The sequence below is a fragment of the Gouania willdenowi genome, chromosome 6, assembly GCF_900634775.1.
Source record: "Gouania willdenowi chromosome 6, fGouWil2.1, whole genome shotgun sequence".
Lineage (NCBI taxonomy): Eukaryota > Metazoa > Chordata > Actinopteri > Blenniiformes > Gobiesocidae > Gouania > Gouania willdenowi.
In genome coordinates this window covers 10039882-10061719 of record NC_041049.1, presented here as the reverse complement: position 1 = coordinate 10061719, position 21838 = coordinate 10039882, and the positions used below count along the sequence as shown (strand labels likewise).

At 39.5% G+C, this 21838-nt stretch overlaps 1 protein-coding gene across 4 annotated transcripts in view; it reads left to right on the top strand.

Annotated features, from left to right (window-relative positions):
• Positions 1–21838, top strand: part of iqsec3a (IQ motif and Sec7 domain ArfGEF 3a) — a 121507-nt gene that overhangs the window by 51601 nt on the left and 48068 nt on the right. For 2 of the 4 annotated variants that reach the window (XM_028449499.1, XM_028449500.1), the window contains exons 3-4: positions 10338–10938; positions 20620–21833. In XM_028449499.1, coding sequence (XP_028305300.1) covers positions 10338–10938; positions 20620–21833 — 1815 coding nt within the window. The remainder of the gene's footprint in view (positions 1–10337; positions 10939–20619; positions 21834–21838) is intronic. The other 2 variants (XM_028449501.1, XM_028449502.1) reach the window with 1 other exon arrangement.

Below are 21838 nucleotides of genomic sequence, written 5' to 3'. Positions count from 1 at the left end.
ACACACACACACACACACACACACACACACACACACACACACACACACACACACACACACACACACACACACACACACACACACACACACACACACACACACACACACACACACAGTAAAGGAAGGCAGCTTTTAGTAGCTTCATGTGACGACAGTTAGACCCCCCTGTCTGTGAGGTGACTGATTATTATTTTTTTACTTCAGTGGACGTATAAAATATGCACATAGCTGTATATGAATGCTGAAGTTTCTCGGAGCCAAAACATGGCTTTAATAAAACTTAACATGGCTTTACGATAACCTTCAAAATCTTCTTATTTATGTATTTCCCATGTTTGTTATTGGTATATACTCTATACCAGTAGTGTCAATACTGCCGATACATAAAGTTCACTAATACCAAGAACCAATACCCATTATCTGCAATTTGCTTTGAATGGTTGTCATCTATCTTGTTTTTTGGGAATTTAGTCTGGTGCGATATGTCAGAAATATGGCTTGTTTATGGGTCAAAAAAGCCTGAAATATTGGGGTTCAATGTTTATGAATATAAGTAATATCATGGCATATATTAAAATGATTATGGAGTGGCTGCCATCTTGAAAATCCAATATGGCTGCCAGAAAATATGAAATTTTCCATAGTTTACAGTTAATGAGTGCTGTGATGGTTATACAGTATATTTGTTTAAAATTTTGTTTTTGACTGCACTCAATAACCTATAGTGATGTTCAGGTTTATCTCTAATGATTTTTGAATTTTTTATATTAACACATTTTTTGCCATTATACAATGTTCACATGGCAGAAAGTCACTCCTTCATATACCATGCATACAATTAATGTATACAAAATGTAACGCTTACAGCTCTTTCAGAAATTCCTTTAAGTTTTCAGTTTTAAATGGGATAAATTGTTTTCTTTCAGAATGCAGGTTACAGCTATTAGTAGATTAAGCTGCTTAATAGTTTAATTTTTATTTAGTTAATTTATTGATTTTAGATAATTATGTTAAAGGTTTTTCAAAATTGCAAGTGGGCATGCAGGTTTCTCCCTTTCAACTTTTGATTTTTAATATAGCTGGTAAGAATGTAATTAGTAAGAAGATCTTATAGTGCATGTCACCAATGGGGTCAAGGGACGGGAAAAATTCAACCCCAATATTTCTTATTTGAACACCAACTAAAAAAACAATAAATTCAAGTTTGGCAACAGAAATGGCCAAAATGACGGGGGAGTTGGATTTAAATGTGGACACTACGCAATAGTTTCATTAATGTGAAAGCTGGAACCGTGCCAGACAGTTTATTTTATTTGGTAAATAGACTTGATTTATAGAGCAATTTTATTACGACCTGAGTAGTCCCAAAGCGCAACTTAGAACTTCAGTGTCTTGCCCATGGACACTTAAACACAGACAGATCTAGCCTTGGGATCGAACCCTCAAGCATTTGATCAGAAGACCCAACTACCACCTGAGCCACGGTCGTCCCATATTTGATCAAAAGTAGAAGCAATCCAATAGTTTGACAGAAAATGTTTCTTTTACAGTTGAAATGTGAGTTTCATTGTCATTTTTAAATGTTTTTATATAATATTATAAAACCTGTCTCCCAATTCTTTGCATTTTGCCTTAAAAAATGTGTGTGCGGCAGAAATATAAGCACATATCAGTTTGAAAGAAAGTGATATCTTTGCATCCTACGGTTGGTTTTACACAATGCTCAAACAATTCCAGGCTAAATATGTTATTATAAGTCGCTTCTTCTGGGATCTTTCCCCTCACATAATGCTTCCTTCAGCAGGACCTTGGTTGGAGTCCACCCAAGGATATTCCCTTTGAGCTTTACAGGTCACACCAATATCTCACTGCCACGGCTGCCCAGCTGTGCTGATGATGCAAGGAGTGTGTTGAATCCAAGGTTATTAAAAAGTCAAAGTGAGATCATTATCAGGGGAGCTCTTGGATGACATCTTCCTGTTTTGTGTCAAGGTCTCTCGTTGGCTCCGTGGTTAGAAATCCTACCATAGGTAGTTAAAGATTGGCACCCCACAGAAGTGGATTTTAATTGGCTGGTTGGATGGATGGATAGATGGACGTACTGCCATAAATTGGCATTTTATCCTCGAAAGTATCCTTGAAAGCAGTCGTTTTTCTTTCTTTCCCCCTTTTGTCCTTCACATGTTAAATTCAAACTTCTGTTTTGGACTTTTCTGACCACCTTACAGGATGACACTTTCAGAATCAGGTGGAATCTGTGAATGAATGAATTACTTTGAGTATGTCAGAGTCAGTTCAATATAGTACATGTTGTACATAGTATATACATACAAAAATCTAATAGTACTGAAAGGTCCCATGTCATGCTATTTTTCATCCACCTCCATTTGTTCTAAGAACCCCAAAAACATAGTAATTGAGGTTTATTTTCTGTTTTACAGAGTTTTAGCCTCTGAAAAGTCTCCTTATGCATATTCATGAGTGGGCGTGTCTATAGACGGGACAATGACTTTCTCCTCCCCGCACGGTGACGTAGGGCCCTCCTCCCACCCACTCCGTAGCTGAGCTCATGCTGCTTTATCAACACGAGACAGAGCGTGGGGGCGGGGCATTCACCAGTACATACATAGACTGTAGAAAACTGCACGAAGGACGCTGAAATACTCACCTTCATGGGCGTGTCTGTTTACATGTCAATCACGGCAGAGAGCTTTCTGGAGGCGTGGCTTCTTCAGCTTAGTGCTGCGTCAAATTCGACATCAAAGTGGGAACGTATCATCAAATTGGAGCGAGGTGTATGGGCTCACCCTGCAGTAAGAAAGGAGCAAATCACCCTCTAACGATTGAGGGAATCAATGAAAAAAAACACTTTGGGCATGTGTATGAAGCCTAAATAGCACTTTTATGATGTTTAAAGCACAGAAAAGTTGATTTAGTGTAACATGGGTCCTTTAATAATATTTTTGTTTTACAAAAAAATAAACATCCCAAAAAGGGTAATGGGAAGAAGTATAAACTTTTTAAATCCCACCCCTTTTCCATGGTTAAACATTAGCAAATTACATCTTATTACCTCTAAATCTATGCTACTCTACAGCCATCTGTTGAATTTAAAACCACAGATTGGCATTTGGTAAGAGCTCTAGAATAAACCAACAACACTTTATATGAATGAGCTGTGTGCCATAAAAAGTCAAGTTTCTACCTCATCGATTAAATGCACCATTAACTAACCACTGTGATCGTACATTTATAGGTTTTTTTCTTCTGTTTCTGATATTACTGTTTCATACATCTTCGGAGAAACAGTCTTTAAAAACCATTTCCTTTGCTTCTGGTCTAGATAGCTAAGAGGAAAAAAAAAAAATGCATGAAATCATTCATGTTTATGGACTGAAGGGACTTTGGCCTTTAAAACAGACAAAATTGTCAGGGTTAGGTGATGGTGTGGATCCAAAAGCAGAGATAGATGGAGGCAGCAGGGATAGCATTGGTAGTAGTCCATTTAATTTCAAAAATCCAACAAAAGACTTGTATTCAAAAACAATTCAAAGGAGGCGCAGGGAAGACGGGGCTCAGGAGACGACACGCCGCAGGATACAAGAGGGGTGACAATGAACCAGCAAACATTCAGTGTTCAAGCACTCAGCTAAGTAGTGGAGGAGGCCTGATTGGGAACGGGCCACACCTGGGTGGAAACATGAGGGCGCTAATCAGTCACAAACCAAGCACACAGACATTACTGGGGGGTGGAGCCACAAGCAGAAATCCCTGGAAACACAGAGACAAGAGTTAACGCAAGAGAACATACTCAAAAATAGAATAACCAAAGACTCAGAAAAACTGAAAGACCACAAGGGCTCAACACGAACAAAACTAAAAACAACCCATCATAAATTACAAAATTTTGTGCATTTTTTGAAGGCCTGGAGCCATAAAGCCTAAATTATCAACGTGATGTCTTTATCCGTGTTCTTTACAGCTACGTTTGTGCTTTTCTTTGATGGCAGTGGGTGTAGTTGTCACATAGGATTCAACAATTAGCTTTTTTAGAAATGGCTGTTGGAGCTCTCTGTCAGGCATAGCACATTTTTTCTCAGTTCTCTATTCCAAGTCTGATAAGTAATTAGTGAGTGAGTTGTCTTTATACAGTAAAGCACCTTGATTCTAAGCTTGCTTTAATTTTAAGAGTCTACTACTGAAACGTTGGTGCTAAGTCACAGGTCCTCCTGCCCACTTTGACTGAATATGACAGTAAATCAGCGGTTCCCTGTTAGCTGTACCATCTTTGGTTCGCTGATTTTCAGCATCTTTAACCACATCCAATATGGAATCAATGTAATACCATGATTCCCGATGCCCAAATAGCACATTTCTAGTTTATTCTAGTTTGTGGGTAGTATTTAAGCTATATGAAAACACACTTCCAAATGTTCACGTAATTTTAACTTGCATTAAATAAAAGCTCCTGAGAAATCCTGGTGACGTTTTATAAATTATGTTGTCCTATTGTTTTAACTGTTATTAGTAACTCGCTCATATTCTTACCTTTAGCAGGCACTATGGTTTGAGGAAAAGCAGTTTTTTTGTTTTGTTTTGATGCTGCATTTTTTTGTGAGGTTGTAAACCACTAAAATAAAACATTTACCAGCAGGGTTCCCCAATCCTGGTCCTCAAGGGCCACTATCCAGCATGTTTTAGATGTTTCCCTTTTCCAACACACCTGATTGAAATGACCAGGGTCGTTATCAGGCTTCTGCAGAGCTTGATGATCAGTTCATTATTTGAATCAGGTGTGTTGGAAGAGGGAAACATCTAAAACATGCTGGATTGTGGCCCTTGAGGACCAGGATTGGGGACCCCTGATTTACCAGTAACACTTTACTTGAAGTCATCATTATTACTTGACACCTGTCATTGGCATGGATAAGGTGTCATGATTAAGGTCATTTTTTACCCTAATCCTTTGTTACCCTAAGCCTACCCTTAACCCTAACCCATAACTCTAATGGTACGTTCACACCAATCGCGTTTTGGGCATCAAAATCTTCTCGTGCGTAGTTGGACTCTTGTGCTCATTGAATACAGATGCTTGTCACCAACGTCGAAGATGCTCACGACGCGCGTCGAGGGGAGGGGTTTCTCTGTTGCCGGTGATGTTCATACAATGGATGATTTTGTGGCTATCATTTACGTTCATAATTCACCCAGTGACTGTGATATGGTTTAGAAGGCGGTGTTTCCGGTCGGATATAGAGAAGTGTGGTGAATGGAGAATAAAGTTTTGAGTTCCTTGTTGAACACGCTGCCTCCGACTCTACATTCTCGAGAGTGGCTTGGTTTTATTTGCACCTCGGAGCTGTTTCTGGATTCACCAGAGCTGCGTTCGGACTTTCAGCGGCACTTATGTTTCTCCCGTGCCCAGTTTGACAACCTGCTGACCCGCATTGGCACTTGCATCTCCTCCCAGGACATCAACTACAGGCGCTCTATTCCAGCAGAAGAGCGCCTGTTGATCTGTCTAGTTAGTGTTTTTGTTTTCTTCTCATTATTCTGAATACATCACGGTTGTGGAACACTCCTGATTAGTCGACGCGCCGTGATTTGCCCCAAAAGTTTAACGATCCCAACTCCAGCGTCGGCCGCGTTGGAGGCCCCGGACGCAGTTCAAAAGCGTCCGCTGCGCGAAAAGCTTCAAAACGCGCCGCACAGGAGGCCCGGGATACACAGCAGGACCTCCGACACTCCCAAGAAGCGCGTCCACCATATACCGTGAATGTACACCTGCCGCTTTTGACGCTTTCGATGCGTTTGGTGTGAATGCGCCATAATCCTACCTAACCCCAACAGATCCCTCCACCTTACCCAAAAAATGCCAACATAGCTCCAAATGAGTCATAATTTACCGAACGGCACTTATCGACAGCCTTCATGAAAATGTATTCACGCTAATGACAGATAATGACAGCGTAATGTCAGTCTTACGTATAAAACTTCAAATAAAGTGTTCCCCACTTTCGTTAACATAGACAAATTTGGTTATTTTGAGCCGTGGAAATACTCAACAATCAATTTAATGATGGAATGTTAGAAAGGCCACCTCTTAGGTGAGTTTGCCCATTTAGGTTTTTACTCAGTAAAATCCATAAGCGTTTTTTCTAGAGTGAATGTGAATGTGTGCGTATGCTTTGAAATGCCAATTTGGGCTGTTAATACAGGAGGGGATATTATGATAAATATAAACATCACCTTGTTTGTAGTTACAACCGTCAGCACAAGAGACATCTGTGCTTCTCCTCGTCTGTCACCAGGACCTTTTTCTTGCCTAGTGGGTGAAATTGCAGCTGGTGGATTGCAGGTTTGTGTGTGGAGCGTGTGGAGCGTGTGCGTGTTGAAAGAAATTGGTCACAAGGAGAAGTAAAGGAAACCTGGCAAAATGGATAAGGCTGGGAAACGTTGATATGCAGCGTGAATGAGAGGCTCAGAGGTTGATACTCACACATGCTGCTCGTAGATATACAAGCATACGCATACAGAGTCTATGATGATGCATCATCAGTTTGGTGTGGTTTTCGTGTCTTTTCACACTACAAAATCCCCGTCTGGAGCCATAATCTCTCTAAACTACCTGTGATTTTGTAAAACATAAAAGACTAAAAGCCGAGACTACATTTAGTTCCACAACAATGAGCAGAAACAGCTCATGCAGACATGACAGGCTCCAGAACCACTATGAGAAGAGTTGTGCTTTTCCACTTAGGTCTATTTTTTGCACAAGTAAAAGCTCACCTGCTGCTCAGCGCTAACGTGAAAAGCTTTATTTCTATATTCATTATTCATCACTCATACAAACTTTATTTTAGATGCAGCAGATGTGGTTATATCATCATGCTTAGGTGTTGCCATGTGTGAGGTTGATAAAAAGTGAGCCTCTTGTGCTGGAGGCCAAATTTTCCGATGCTGCGGTTGAGTATACACTTAATGCGCTCTGAAACAGAGAAGCAAAGCAGAGACAGATTTCAAGTTGCTGTGTAGAGTAACTAATTCATAAGGTCACTCATACATTGCTCAAGATGCAGTGCTGAGAGCCTTAAGGTCCTGATTTTATGCTCAACAATTGCAGACTTATCACCAGATCAAGTTAGTTAAGACGAAAATCTCTTATCTTGAGTCTTGTAACAACCAGCAAAGCTGATTTCACGACTGCTAGAAAATTAGCCGATACGTTGAAACATATCCATACAAAATGCAAATTTATGTGATAATAGTTATGCAGAAACAAAAGCAAAGTTGTGGGTTTTTGTGATTAATCAAGCTCCTGGTTTGTTGATAGTTACCAGAGGTGGGGGACTCGAGTCACATGACATGTGAGTCAAGGTCAAGTCTGACCAAAAAAAAAAAGTTTTACTCGAGTCACAAGTTTCACATCTTGAGACTTGCTCAAATAACCCTGATAAAAGATTCAACGCAACTTTGACATGATCTTCATAATTTATGACTCGAAAGGATTTTTGAAATTTCTTTAAAGAGTAACTAAATCCCTTCTTTCTCCTGACCTGCCACTAGGAGGGACATTCAAAAAAATGTCTTGATTATGGGCGGAGCTCCTGGAGCAGTTAAGACACGCCCAGTTTATACTATAAAATCTTCAATGAACAATCTGTGCTATGCTAACTCGCTACCCATTACTCACTATATATATATATATATATATATACATATGTATATATAGATTGTAGAGCCCACAGGTGCTAGTTTTTATGAAAGGGGTAGGGCTAACGGTGCTTGTTTGTGATGCAAGATGGTCCCAAAATGTCACATGATCTTGTTCTCAGTCAATAGCAAAAATCAATTGTAATAGCCTGGTTTCAACCCATAGAGGGCAGTCACTGACATTTTACATCTAAATATCCCAAATTGAAATACTTTGACTAAAATGTTGAGGGTTGGACCAGGATCAATCAACAGCACTACTTCATACCCAAATACATTTGTATTTGTAGTTTTGGGGTTTAGTCACTCTTTAAGGTTGGAAGTAATGTTTTACTAACAGCGATCAACAGGTGAACACATGGCCAGTGTCTCAATGAGGCAGCTAGACCAAGAAGAATTCAGTTTGGGTTTGAGGATTATGTTGGTAATGATGATATCAGGAAGAGAACAGTGGTATGCTAGGTCTGTAGCTTAAAAATCAGTATACGACCACTATAATACTTTTTTCTTGCTTTATCTACTTCCTTGTTAGGCGTCCTTGAGTACCTTGAAAAGCACTATAAAAAATAAATGTATTATTAGTATAACACCCAACTGTATCTGCTACTACAAAACTCAGGAAGGATGGAAGGGTAGATCATCAGAATTTTTTTTGTATGACTTGACTTATGACTCGCTTGACTTAAATCAGGGACTTGACTTGCTTAATTCACACCACAGTGACCAGAGGTGAAAGTAATGGATTTACTCACGTTCCTGTAATTGAGTTGCTTTTATATGTACTTGTACTTTTTTGAGTACATTTCTAAATCAGTAATTTTACTTCTACTTAAAGTTATTGTGAACGATGTTATTTTGGACTATTGTTCCTCCTAATTGTCAATCATTCTGATGATATGTTTACGTAAAGCCATTATTCGTGCTTGTGCTCGTGCCCGGTGCGCATTGGGTTCTTTGAAAATGGATTTTCACTTAGTGGTGGTGAGTCTGACATAGTGGGAAAAGAGAAAATCCTCTTTTGGAAGGTACTGTAAGCCTGTATGACGGATGCCGACTCCAACTTGTAAACAGAGCTGTGCACGAGGAAAACTGGGCTCGTGCGCGCTCTCTCGCACACGTAAACGTTCCCTCTTGAGCAGGGGAAATTGTGAAACTACAAAAATGAAATGACCTGGCAACAATCAAATGCATCACATCATAGCCGACCAACCAGATTCAACGTAATGCACATCACCAAAATAGCGTTGAATGCTGGTTATTGTCTTAGTTTTAGAGTTCATAAATGTAGCTATGCTTAAAGCCTTTTTTGTTTTGAATTGAATTCGTCGGTGTTATTTTAAATTAAACAAAATAGTAATTGTACATTTTGACAAACCTTTTCTTTTATACAGATGCCTTTGTGGAAAATAAATCAAGTTCCAATTGTGCAAGATTTGGTCTTTTCCTTTTTAAGTTTATGCATGAGATGTTTCTGTATGCAAGGGAACCATGGCAAGATGTATTACCAAAACTAAACGTGAAAGTAACTCGTAACTTTTACTTTGAGTACTATTTAATTGAGCTACTTTTTACTTGTACATAATTATTTTATGTATGACTTACTCATACTTGTATTTGAGTACAATTTCAATCAATTAACAGTCCTTCTACTTGAGTAGGATATATCAGTACTCTATACACCGCTGACAGTGACTTGGGACTTACTTGAGACTTGAAAGGTAAAACTTGAGAGTTGCTTGTGACTTGTTACTAACTCTACTCACAAATTTTGGTTTCTACTTTTTTAGTACTTGATCTCGAATAGATCCAAGTTGGTTGTAAATCTGAGGAGGGAGGGATTGGGATAAAGGAAAAGTAATGCCATCATTCCAGAACATGGCCATATAACTCACTTGGGTGGCCAAAGAGCATCAAGATAGTTATGTATGGTGTTGCTGTTGTAATGACAACCACGTGCTGAAATACCAGAGAAAACTGGTTTAGGCCCTGCTTCATTTTAGGCCTTGTCAATGTAACCTTTGGCATGACATTATTGAATATGAATAGGAAAGACTATTCACTAAATATCTTCACTAGATTCTCTTTTAATCATGAATGCATTACATGAGCGTTCCCACCTTCTGTTTGTGTTCAGATCGCTTTTTCTATTTTACCACAATAACCTCTCACCTCCCACACAAGATTTCACACACTCACAATCTCACAGGTTGTTGAAAAGACAGTGGTGTTTGCATCGACTGCATGGTTGTCCTTCATGACTGTGTGTGTGTGTGTTTGTGTGTGTGTGTGTATGTGTGTGGGCATCTGACACTATTGGCTGTCAACGACTGTTTTGTTGACATCTCTTTTCTGAAGATTTTTGTTGTTTCAGTTTCCCACTATTGTATTCTGTAGCTTTATTAGAAGTTTTGTCCATTCTTTTGGTTTTTTATTGTCTGGTAATGACTTAGCAAAAAAGGAGGGCGTTCAGGATACAGGTGTAACAGAAAGTTAGAGTGTTATTGAGTGTTCATGCACAAAAAAAGTTCAACTTCTAGAATAAACCAGGCAGCCTGGAGAAGAGGTCACAGCTCACCACGGATGAAGCAGCAACCTCACTCTGCATTTTCTCCTCCTTTCTGCAGCGATGAGCTTTCTCCAGAGTCGTCTATTGGGGAGGAAGGGAAGGGAGGAGAGGGGGAGCTGCAGAGTGAGGTCCAGTCACAGCCAGAGCCAGAACCCGAGGAACAACCACAGCAGCAAGAGACTCAGCCACCACTGTTGCAACCCCAGTCCGAGCCTCAACCACAGCTCCAGCCCCAGCCTGAAGCTGAACCACAGCAAAACTTGGAACCAAAACTCCCGCCCGAGCCAGAGCCGGAGCCCCTGCCTCAAGAGGAGACCCCTAGTGAGCCAGTGACCAAGGATACCCCCAGAGACCCCTCCCCACCTAGAGAGGCACACACAGAGGTGCAAGAAGACATTCAGAAGTCGGAGAATGTTGCAGAAGCAAAAATAACCCAAGAAGCAGAGGAGGTCGAGTCGTCGGCTACGCAGCGGGAAGTTGAATCAGCACAGGAGGAAGATGATGATGATGATGAAGGGGGCGGAGCGAAAGGAGGCGGTGCAGGAAGGAGGGCGAGCCTGCACCACACGGCCTCACCCATGAGGGTACAACGTAACGGGGCCGGCTCACACTCCACCACTTCAGACTATGAGCTCTCGCTTGACCTGAAAAATAAACAGGTAGGGTTTTGTTGGGGATGGGGAGTGGGAGGGTGGTGTGTTTATGGCTGAGTGGAAGAAAGCAGGGTTAGCTGGTGCATAGCCTGGCATGTGTGTGTTGTGCGTCCTGTGGTTTAGCAAGTTTGTAGTGTGTAGTTATGTGTTTAAAAAAGAAAGTTCACGCTTTGGGGGTTTTTATGCAAAACTGGCTATTTAAACATAATTTTCTGTCTGTACTGTGGCCTTATTGACCACGTCTGTGTGTACATACAGTACTTTTTTAAAAAGCATCTAAAACCATCATTGGCATCAGCATCTCATTGCACCATCAGCATCTTTTCCTGGTTTTTTGAGTCACCAAAATGACAAAAATATTGTGACAGCCCATCGCAATCTTTCGTTGTTGAACAAACAATACATCATGTATATTAGACATAAACACAAAGTACATTCAACCTTTACTCCTCTTCTGTATCGGCTATCATCCTATTACATTAAGATAAAGCTTTACTATGGAAAGCTGGCCAATCTGAAAATGTGCCTCAGTTTTAAACAACCATGCTCTCATCCCTGTTCCCATCATGCTTCACATCAGGGAAGAAGCAAATCTACATCACATGTTCATTCCCATTTCCAAAGCCATCAAACATTCATTTATCATATCTGTCATCATGTATCCAAGCAACATTCCAAAGTCATCGGACCAACTTCAAGGTAAGGCAGCAGATATCGGGTCTTCGTGCTCTCATGTTAGATATGGCTGAGGAAACCTGGAAGGTTTAAATGGAATGGCATTTGTTCGGTGCCAAGATTCAAGTCTGGGAGTTGCTTAACTATTTAGAGGTTGGTTGGTGCTGAGAAAGAGAGAGTTCATTTACATTGGATACTTTTCTTTCCTGAATCGTTTTATGTTTTCACCCACGTTTATTTGTTTTTTTGTTTGATAGTTGGATTACGTCAAAAGTACTTAACGGATGTTGACAAAATTTAGACCAAAGATAGACCTTACACCATGGAAGATTCCTTAAAATTTGGGATTTCCAGATTAATATACTGATTCTGGATCTGTTTGAAATATCCCTATTTCTTATCAATAGGGATGGGAATTGATAAGAATTTGGCGATTCCGATTCCATCATCAATACTGCTTATCGATTCGGTTCCTTACCGATTCTCTTATCGATTCTTATTGGGTGAGGGAATGAAATAATACAAATGACTTTGTTTGCTTTAACTCTTTATTATCTTATCTTTGTCTCTAATTTCCTTCAGGGATATCAGCTGTCTTACAATCCACCAGGTAAAGACTGTTTTCTCTGGATAATAATATATACAATATATGACGCTTTGGCTACAAACAATTGAGGATAGTTACAGTGCTCCTTTTCAACTTGAACAACTTGATCCAAAACTGATTCAGGCATAAAACAAATAATTCTTCTGTAAAAAAGAACGCAACCAAAAGTACAGCTGCCTTGTCAGGAAGGATACGAGATCGTTCTGGACTTAGGGTATCTCCAGCTGTGGAGAACGCCCTTTCAAATGGTGTCAGTTAAAGCTGACACCATTGGCAACGTGTCCCTCTTCGACCACCACCACAAGGTTGTGCTGTCTTTGTTTGGGATGGGAGTATGTTTTCTCTATAGTTGGACTTCTTCATCCACTCTTTGGACTATGTAGGGCCCTATGAAATCTACGTTAACAGAATCGGGGATGGAATCACGGAATCGACCAATGAAAACGTAATTCACTGTTGAACGCGGATATGGAATCGACATGAAACGCTGTCACCGGAACATTTTTATTATGGGAAAATGTTTCTGGGGGGACTGCTCATCAGGTGCACCACCCGCCCCCGTCCCGTTCTGACCACCTAAAACACTGCCTAAACCACCCGAAACACTCTAAACTGCCAATAAACTACACAAATCATCACTGACTCCTAAATACGGAACCATTAGTTTATGGTTTAAACAACATACTGCTTGCGTGTGATGTCATCACGTTTTTGCAACGTAAGATGAACCGATAAGCGGAATTAACAGGCAAGCAAACAGTCGATTCCTTGGAATTTGATTACTAGGAACCGGTTCTCAGAAAGAACTGGTTTTAGATTCCCATCCCTATTCATCAATGGCAAAAAACGGAAAAAAAATCATATCACAGTTTGTAATTGACCGATCTTTATGAAAAATGACTTTGTTATGTTGGGTTGGTTCTTCAAAGACCCCACAAGTCACGATAACACACGCAATCGAATTGGATCCGGATTGGGCATTATATTGCAACTTTTCGGGAAAAAAAATGGAGGTGCCCATATGTTTGGACCTAATATATGGTTAGTAATGGGATAGAATCTTCCTCCAATCCTTTCAAGTCTTAATAATCATGGTACCATGATCAAGATCACTGATCCAAATAACTGCCAATATCTGGCAAAGAGAATATACTCCTGTAATATTTAACAACTAGTGATGTTGAATTAAGGAAAATAAGAAACCGGCTTTTGCTCCTGAAGGACATGAGTTAATTTCTTCAGAGGCCATGTAAGGACACTTCAATATAGACAGGCTCAGCCTTGAGATCAAACCCCCAACCTCTCAATGAGAAGATGACCCCACTACCATCTGAGCCACAGTAATAGGCCAACTACCAATCCAACAAACCAGAATAAACACCGGATCTTACAAGGATCTTCCATTACTGTCACTATACTGGAAGTTAGTTGTATTCTCGATACTGGAGAACTATCAGTCAAAATATCAGGTAGGTAAAAACTTGTTACCTGCACTGTTAGTCCGTCAGTCAAGATGGAAAGGACATTTGTTCAGAGGTGAATCAGATAGTGTGTTAGATTTGTTACTGTTGGATGATCAAAACAAACAATATATTCTTAAGGTTTTGTAGTGTGGAGCTCCATTTGCTTGACTTCATTGTCATCTAGCTTCAAAGTTCTCTCAAAGTCTGGCCCACAGCCCGTGTGTCCTTTAATCTCTCATCCAAAAGTCACTCAATCCTACTCTCCTGTCAACAAAGCAGGAGATATGAGATCAGTTAGATTGATTTTCTGTCCGTAGAGCTGAAGGTGCAGCTTCATTATGGATCACCAGATCAATGTCAGGGTAATTGGATCCGTAGGACGATACACCGATTGGTGAGGAAGAAGCTCATGATGAAGTATTAGTGCCTTAACTCACTTCAGCTTTATTGCTCAATCACGGGAAGGGCCATTTACATCCTGTTGTAAATCTTATTTGATACAGTTTCTTCACTGTAAATAATTGTGATATTTTACTAACATGTTGGTATTGAGGCAGCACATCATGGTAATTTACTGTGCACACATTATTTATCAATGTTTCAGAGACAAATTGTGCATTAAATTGGGGGGAGATAATAATTTTATTATCATTGTGCCCTAGTTTTCAATATCAGTTCAATTATTTTCAAAAATTCTTGATTTTGTTACCAATTTTTGTGTAATTTAGAGGAATTTTGTGCCATTGTTGAGAAATTTGTGATTTATGGAAAAATTGAGAGTTCTTTACACAATTTAAAAATAAAATTAAATAATTACCTTGCTGATTTTGTCCATCTACAACTGGATTATTTGGTAATGTACACAACAATTCATGTTTTCCCTGACATTTTTGTCAAATGCACAGTTTTACACATGCGCATTAAGGGATAGAACATTTTTTGATGAATTATTTACTCATAATTACACTGAAAACTATGAGTGCAGCAAATCCTGAACAAGGTTTCAAATGCTTAGCTGATTGTTAACTCAGTAAGACATTTTTTGGTCTATTTCAATAAAAATAGTGATCTTTTCGCACTTGTAGTTTGCATTGTTGGGTCATGACTTTGGTCAAGAATAAATCAAGAAAACATCTTTATTCTCTGATGACATCAGTTCTTTTGCCCATTGTCTTCCCCGTTTTGTAATACATTCAGAATTAGTTGCGTCCCAGATTTCGAGTTATGCAATCTTCTCATTAATCATGCAGATGTTTCTGTGCAGGACGACAGAGTGCATGAACATGAAAGTTAATAATCACGGCTGCTCATCTGCTGCTTTATCTACATTCATTAGTCTGTAGATTTAAGGATAAAACTTGGTTAACCTGCGCTTTGGAATTTTAATAAAATTCAGCATTCAAAATTATTAATCCTTAGGTTCTTTAATGTACTTTGACTAATAATTACAAATCCTAGACAATTGACAAGTAGTTTTTTGGTATTTTAACTGTCCTACTTAAGTTGTCCTTCCCTGTCCTGTAAAAATGGATCAGCCAAATAAACTAAGCTTAGGCTACTGTTTCGTAACAGAACACTTTTTACAATTATCTTCAACTTCAACTTGCAAACTTGACAAAGAAAGACTACCTTTGATCACCATAGCACAAAAGAGTTTAAAGTAACACAAATTGTGCATGGCATGATCTGTGTGTGGGCACAACAACTGTTAAAAGATGATGGATTTAAAAAGTTTCAAATAAAAGAGTATTAACTCATAGCACTTATCACAAAACAGAAGAGTTGCATAAGTGATGATGGAGAAGAAAAGTTTCAAAAGAAAGAAAAATAAAACAATACTGATGAAGGAAAAAGCAGGATGGAATAAAGAGAGTGGATGAAGTACAGATTATAAAGGGGGGAGCGTAGTAAAGGCATCCAAAGAAATTATATTTAAAGGAATAGGGAGTAAATATGGAGCACTACAGGGTTCTTGAACAGCATAAACATATAGCAGCATAACTAGAAAAATAGACTTGAGCCAGTCATAGTTTCCAGTCTTTAGCCTATAGGGTTAAAACTACGGTTGGGACACTACACTAAGTTCATGATACAATGTAATAGATGCTCATGGAATCACAGTAACGATACAATATTTTTTTTAAATAAAAAGGACAAAATCAATCGCAGTTGGGAAGAAAAAAACTTGCTTTTATTTGACTTGAACTGAAATACTTTGTACTCTGGGTATGGCCATTTCAACTCATAGGAATACAAAATATAAAAAAACAAATCATAACAATCTCACGTACTCTTGTTTTGATTTAAAAGAGACAATGCACATTAATAAATAGACATGCTGTAAATGAGACAGAGTTAGCCAAAGGAGAAAAAGGAAATGGAAAAAGGTATTAAAATACAGAGAGAATACAACATGACAAAATAGAACAGGTATGGCAAAAATAATTACTGATAAAACAAAGCACCAAGCCTGGACTAAAACTCGCCACACAGTAAATTACAACTGGAACACAGTTCAAATAGTTAATCCATACTTAACACAAGATAAACAATGTGCAAAAAATCTAAATAAAATAAAATATAAGGCTTGTATATATTACTTGTATGCTCAACAATGCATTCTGTGATGTCTTAATATCGCAATATATTGTCGCACAATTTATCATCCCACCTTTACTGAAAAGCAAAGATTGAATGACTCACATTCCATTATCAGACACTTTGGGAACCTTTTAAAATCAGCGGTAGGGAGTGAAGAGTTCAGCTGATAAAACGAGCCACCTACAGGTATGAGAAATACATCAGAGTTTGATTAATAAAGATGTTACTAGAATCATTTTGAATCCAATTGTAGATTTTATAATACACAGACAGAAAAGCTCCAACTATCGGTATTGCCATTCCAAAGTCAATATTAAATGACTAAAATCCCATCTTTTTACGTGCAGTGATTCATTATCCCTCTGGTATTTATAGCTGCCTGTCGTTTTGCGGCTCAATTATATTAAAATGAGCTTTTTATCTTATTACTGTTTAAGCAAGATTGTTATCTGAAAATGTTATCTTGTGTTGGATCACTTTTTGTTAATGTAAAATGTGACGCTTTAATGCATAGTTCTAATATTTACATGTGCCTTTAGACCAGACACCAGACTTTCATTTTTGTATTTCTGTGTTTTGTGTATTTTGGTTATGTATGTATGTCTGTATGTTATGTATGTTTTGGTTATTGTGTTTTATTCTGTGTGAATGTTATTTGTACATCTTATCTAATCTGTTTGTTGTACAGTGCAACTGTCATGCATATATAGTCTGATGTAGACCCCAGGAAACATAGCTACTGTAGTATAGCTAATGGGGATCTAAATAAAACAAACTATACCTAAAATAATCCTGATGAGAATTTTTGACCTAACCTATAAGTTACATTTTAGTCAAAAGACAAAGACTCAATCAAAATATGCTGTCAAAGCATAAACTTTATTTTAGCTTTTTAAAGATGTAGGACAAGCTAACCTTTAAGTAAACTCTGGGATCATATAAAGTATCAAATTATTCGTTATAAGCCTGCTGCTAACACTTTGTTTCATCATGGTAAAGCTAAAGCATTAGCATCATCATCTAACTTACATTGTCCTTGCTCCCTTCTCTTCATCTCCACCCCTCAGTCTTCCATTGAAATTCCATTTAAATGGAAAAGTGCATCAGAAACACAATCTAATAGAGAAAAAAAAAAAACATGATCCAAATGCATTTTTCATCATCTCAGACCCAGCTCACGCAGCAGGCAAAACAATCACGCTCCACTGCTACATTTAATCAAACACAGCCACGCTGATGGGTGTTCAAGGGCACCTCTGCAGAGGAACCCTGGCCAGCGTTTGTTCAGATCAGGGACACCTACGAGGTCAATCAAATTAATTCGGTGCACATCTGAAACAAGGAAAAGCATGTTAGTCATGGGTAACAGGTGGCACGGGGGCATCCCCAAAAGTAAACGTAGAAAGTGGCAGAAAAATACACAAAACAAAAGTAAGAAAGCATGAAAAAATACAGAGAATTACAACATTGCAGGAAACTACAGTAAAAGATAAGCAAAGCACAGGAGAGTACCCCAAAAACACACAAAACTGATCCAAATAACACAAAACAGCAACAAAAATACACAAAATGACAAAAAAAAATGTACAAAATCATAGAAAGTAACACCAAAAGGACAAGAAAAACACAAAAAAAATGACTCCACTAACCTACAGTACTAACAAACCAGCAAAACGACAACAGGAATACACAATATGACTTCAAAAAAAGCATACAGTTTACAGAAAAAATATACAAAAGGACAACAGAACTGCACAACATGCAATCACAACAACAAACATACACAGAATGACAGAAAAACACACAAAATTACCATAAAAGCTCTTTGTTGTTTCCTGTGTTAAAGCTCAGATTGGTCATTATTCTAAATGCTGACATGAATGTTGATCATGTGGCCCTTGGATCAAACAAACACATTATTGTGGCCCTGCTGTGATAGAATCTCTGGTATACACGTTTGGCACTTGGAGCCCAGTCACTGTAACTGGGTTTCCATTACAGATTTTGGCAAAATAAAAGTGATGTTTCTAAATGTCGACTAAGTATATAATTGAATATGTTTTCATTAAACGTTGTTTTGGGGAGGAGCCTCGTAACTTTTTTTAACTCCCATGAAATTTCATTGCACGAGACTTTGCTGCAGGAAGACGGACACTCAGAACCTCCTTATAACACATAAAGTGGCAGTAACCATTTCATTTTAGTAATCAAGTATAATGCTTAAAAATATCTCGGCCTCTTCTTCTGTCCACACGTACTTCGCCACGTTTTCAATATCATTTCAATATCTAAACATCTGAAATTCCTCTTCATGAAAGCGTGAAAACATTTTTGCGATATTTGAGTGTTTTTTCGAATTTCAGGCGTTTCCTTTACCAGTTTTTATTGCACTATTTAGATTTTGCACATTTCCGAGGGTAATGGAAATGCAGCTAGCGATATGGAATTTCTATGTTCAACACTTTTTACTGTGGACTATTGTTGAAATGACAGACTAAAGCTGAGGTTACACAGTTACAGTCTGCAGATGTACAGTGAACCTGCAGGACACCAGCTTAATATTCTCTGTACGTTTGTCTCTGCGGCCAAATGTAAATGGAGAAGATAAGATGGATTTTCAGTGTCATTCCACTTTTCTAAAGAGCTCTCGATGTGATTTCATTCCCCCAATGACAGCGACAGAAGCTGCATCTTGTTAAACTAACCACTTATCACAAATGGTAACCCCCCCACATCCATTACAGCCTATCAGGGACTTTTCTGTGCATGTCTCAAGTCCATACAAAGTAGGTTGGGGACTTTGTCCCTGCCTTAAGCAAACTGAGATTAGTGGCCGAAAGACACATTATTATACGCCTTCGATCAGTTGCATTTAATTTGACAGGAAGGTTATTTCTTTCTGCGCTGCAGTTAAAAAAAAACAAAAAAAGGCAGCTGCAGCCCTGATGACTTCTGCGAATTAAGACATGCATTTGTGTTTCAAATCCCTCTGCAGGCTATACAGGGCTTGTGTTTATTTTCATGCATTAATAGACTTCACAATGATTTCAAAGCTGAAATCTAATCCACACTTAGGACTTGATTAAGTTAGAACAGAGATAGAATGACACCCATTGATTGAGTCGGAGTGAATAGGACTTCTGAGTGACTGGAAAAGATAAGCTCGATAGACTTCCACGCTAATTGTTCTAGGAAAGCTCATGGTTTTGTCAACTGTCTGAACTGGTGCCAGTAGAGGACGGATTTATTACATCTCTGTCTGTTTCCCACAGCATTTGAGCAGTTTTTTCACAGGAAAGATTAATGGCTTGTTTAGTTTGAGACAATTAAAAGTAATGAGTAGAACTTCTGTGTGAGATTCCGATGGATTGGAGGGTCTGTTTGGCAAGAAATGAGCTGTCAGAAACGCACGAGTCAGGTTTCAGCATAATTACATAATTACATAAAACTGCTTGATCACAAAGCTGGCTTTATATTAAAAGTTTAGAACTTTATTCTGGATATTGAAATACATTATTTATGTTTCTTCTCTATAGTGCCAGTTGTTATCTCTGAAGACCGGTTGCATATTAGCTGCATGTCACTATGACTCAATCCCCAACATTTTGTTGATACCACATTAAAGCTTAGAAATCACAGTTGCAGGGGTTGGCCTGTGGTGTGACTGATAACTAGCCAAAACATCTTGCACCAACCAAACTATTGTATGGGCTACACCCATCCCATGAAGATAAAATGTCAACTCCCAATTCTTTGGACACACTCTGGCTTCTGGTACTCACTTGCATGTGAGCTGTTTCCAGGAGCAACAGACCTGCTAAATTTTACGTGTGACTAACTTAGAATACAGAGAAAACTACACTGTGAAATAGAATTACCCTTGTCTTCTTTCCTCGCAGCTGTTCAGTTAAAAGAAGGTAGAGATAAACTTTACCAAATCGAACTCAAAATTAAGGAGTGGAGAGTCAATTTTAAATTACTGCGAGTAAGCATACTGCCACGTTGAGCTGACCTTGACCAACATGGCAAGTTGAAAGAAAAATCCTCAGGTTCTACCCTGGATTTAACCCAGTTAGCCCAGAGCGCTCACCATTTAATCCCCGTATGTGCGATCAGACCACCATTCATCATTCATCATCATATCACCGGGTTGTCATCCTACACTTCATTATTTGTATTACTGTGTCATTATTTTTCAGGCGTCACAAAGGGAAGTTATGTAAAGAATATAGTCCTTCAAGTCATCATATTCTCTTTTGTTCTGACTAATGCTTGGTACCTTGCTTTTATAAGTAACGTTGTTCAACCATTTTCTTCCTGTCTTTCTCTTCTGCCTTTTAGATCGAAATGTTAGAGCATAAATACGGTGGACACTTCATCTCCCGCCGTGCCGCCTGCAAGATTCAAACAGCCTTCCGTCAGTACCAGCTCAGCAAAAACTTTGAGAAAATCCGCAACTCCCTCCTTGAAAGTCGACTGCCTCGACGCATCTCCCTGAGAAAAGTCCGTGTTCAGAATACTGAAGGTTTCTCTGCTGAGCGGGCTCTGGCAGAAGGCTGTAACTTGGCGGGAATCCCACTGGTGCGCTCGCCGTCTCTCCCTGCCACAGTCGGGGGGAATCTGACCGACCTGGAGGACTCGTTCACTGAACAGGTTCAGTCACTGGCAAAGTCTATAGATGATGCACTCAGCAATTGGAGCCTCAAGACCATGTGTTCGCTGCAAGAAGGCGGCACCTACCAGTTTAGCGCTGACACTTTTAGCACGTCCGCCGCAGGAGGAGGAGGAGAGGGTGGAGAGGGAGGTGGTGGAGTAGAGTCAACACTCCATCAAACACCCGTGGACCCAAGTGACCTGTCGAAAAGTGCCAGCAAGCTGATGATGGCATTCCGAGATGTTACGGTGCAGATTGACAGCCATAACTTTCGTGTTTCGACCTCGGTGATGGAGTCGTCCACCGCCGTCACTTCCACAACACCTGCCACCATCCCATTGTTGGCTTCAAAGGACATCCCCCTTTCATCTGCAGAGACACCACCTCCACCCATTGACCCCCCACCACCACCCCAGGAGCCTCCTTCACCTCCACCACCAGAAACAGAAGAATGTGATCAGGATTTAGAATTCCCTGCTCCGCCTCCAAGTGAAGAAGTGCTAGGCGAGGATGATCAACCTCCTCTGCTTTCTGTGGATAAACTGCCCACGACTCAAAGCCCTGATCCTGCTGTAGTGGTGGTGCCACCTCAGTGTGAAACTCGCATCTTTCCACCTCAAGAAGCCGCCTTGTTGGTCAGCTCCCCCATGATGGATTCTCTGGAAGTCAATCGGTGCGGCTCCGAGACTCCAGACAACAGCTCGGAGCAGATGAGTAGCAGCAGCACGTCAACAGAGGCGCGTTCAACATCTGAAGCCTCGTCTAAAGAAGCATTACAGGCCATGATCCTCAGTCTGCCTCGCTACCACTGTGAAAACCCAACCAGCTGTAAATCACCCACCCTGTCAACAGATGTCATACGGAAACGCCTCTACCGTATCGGCCTCAACCTCTTCAACGTGTGAG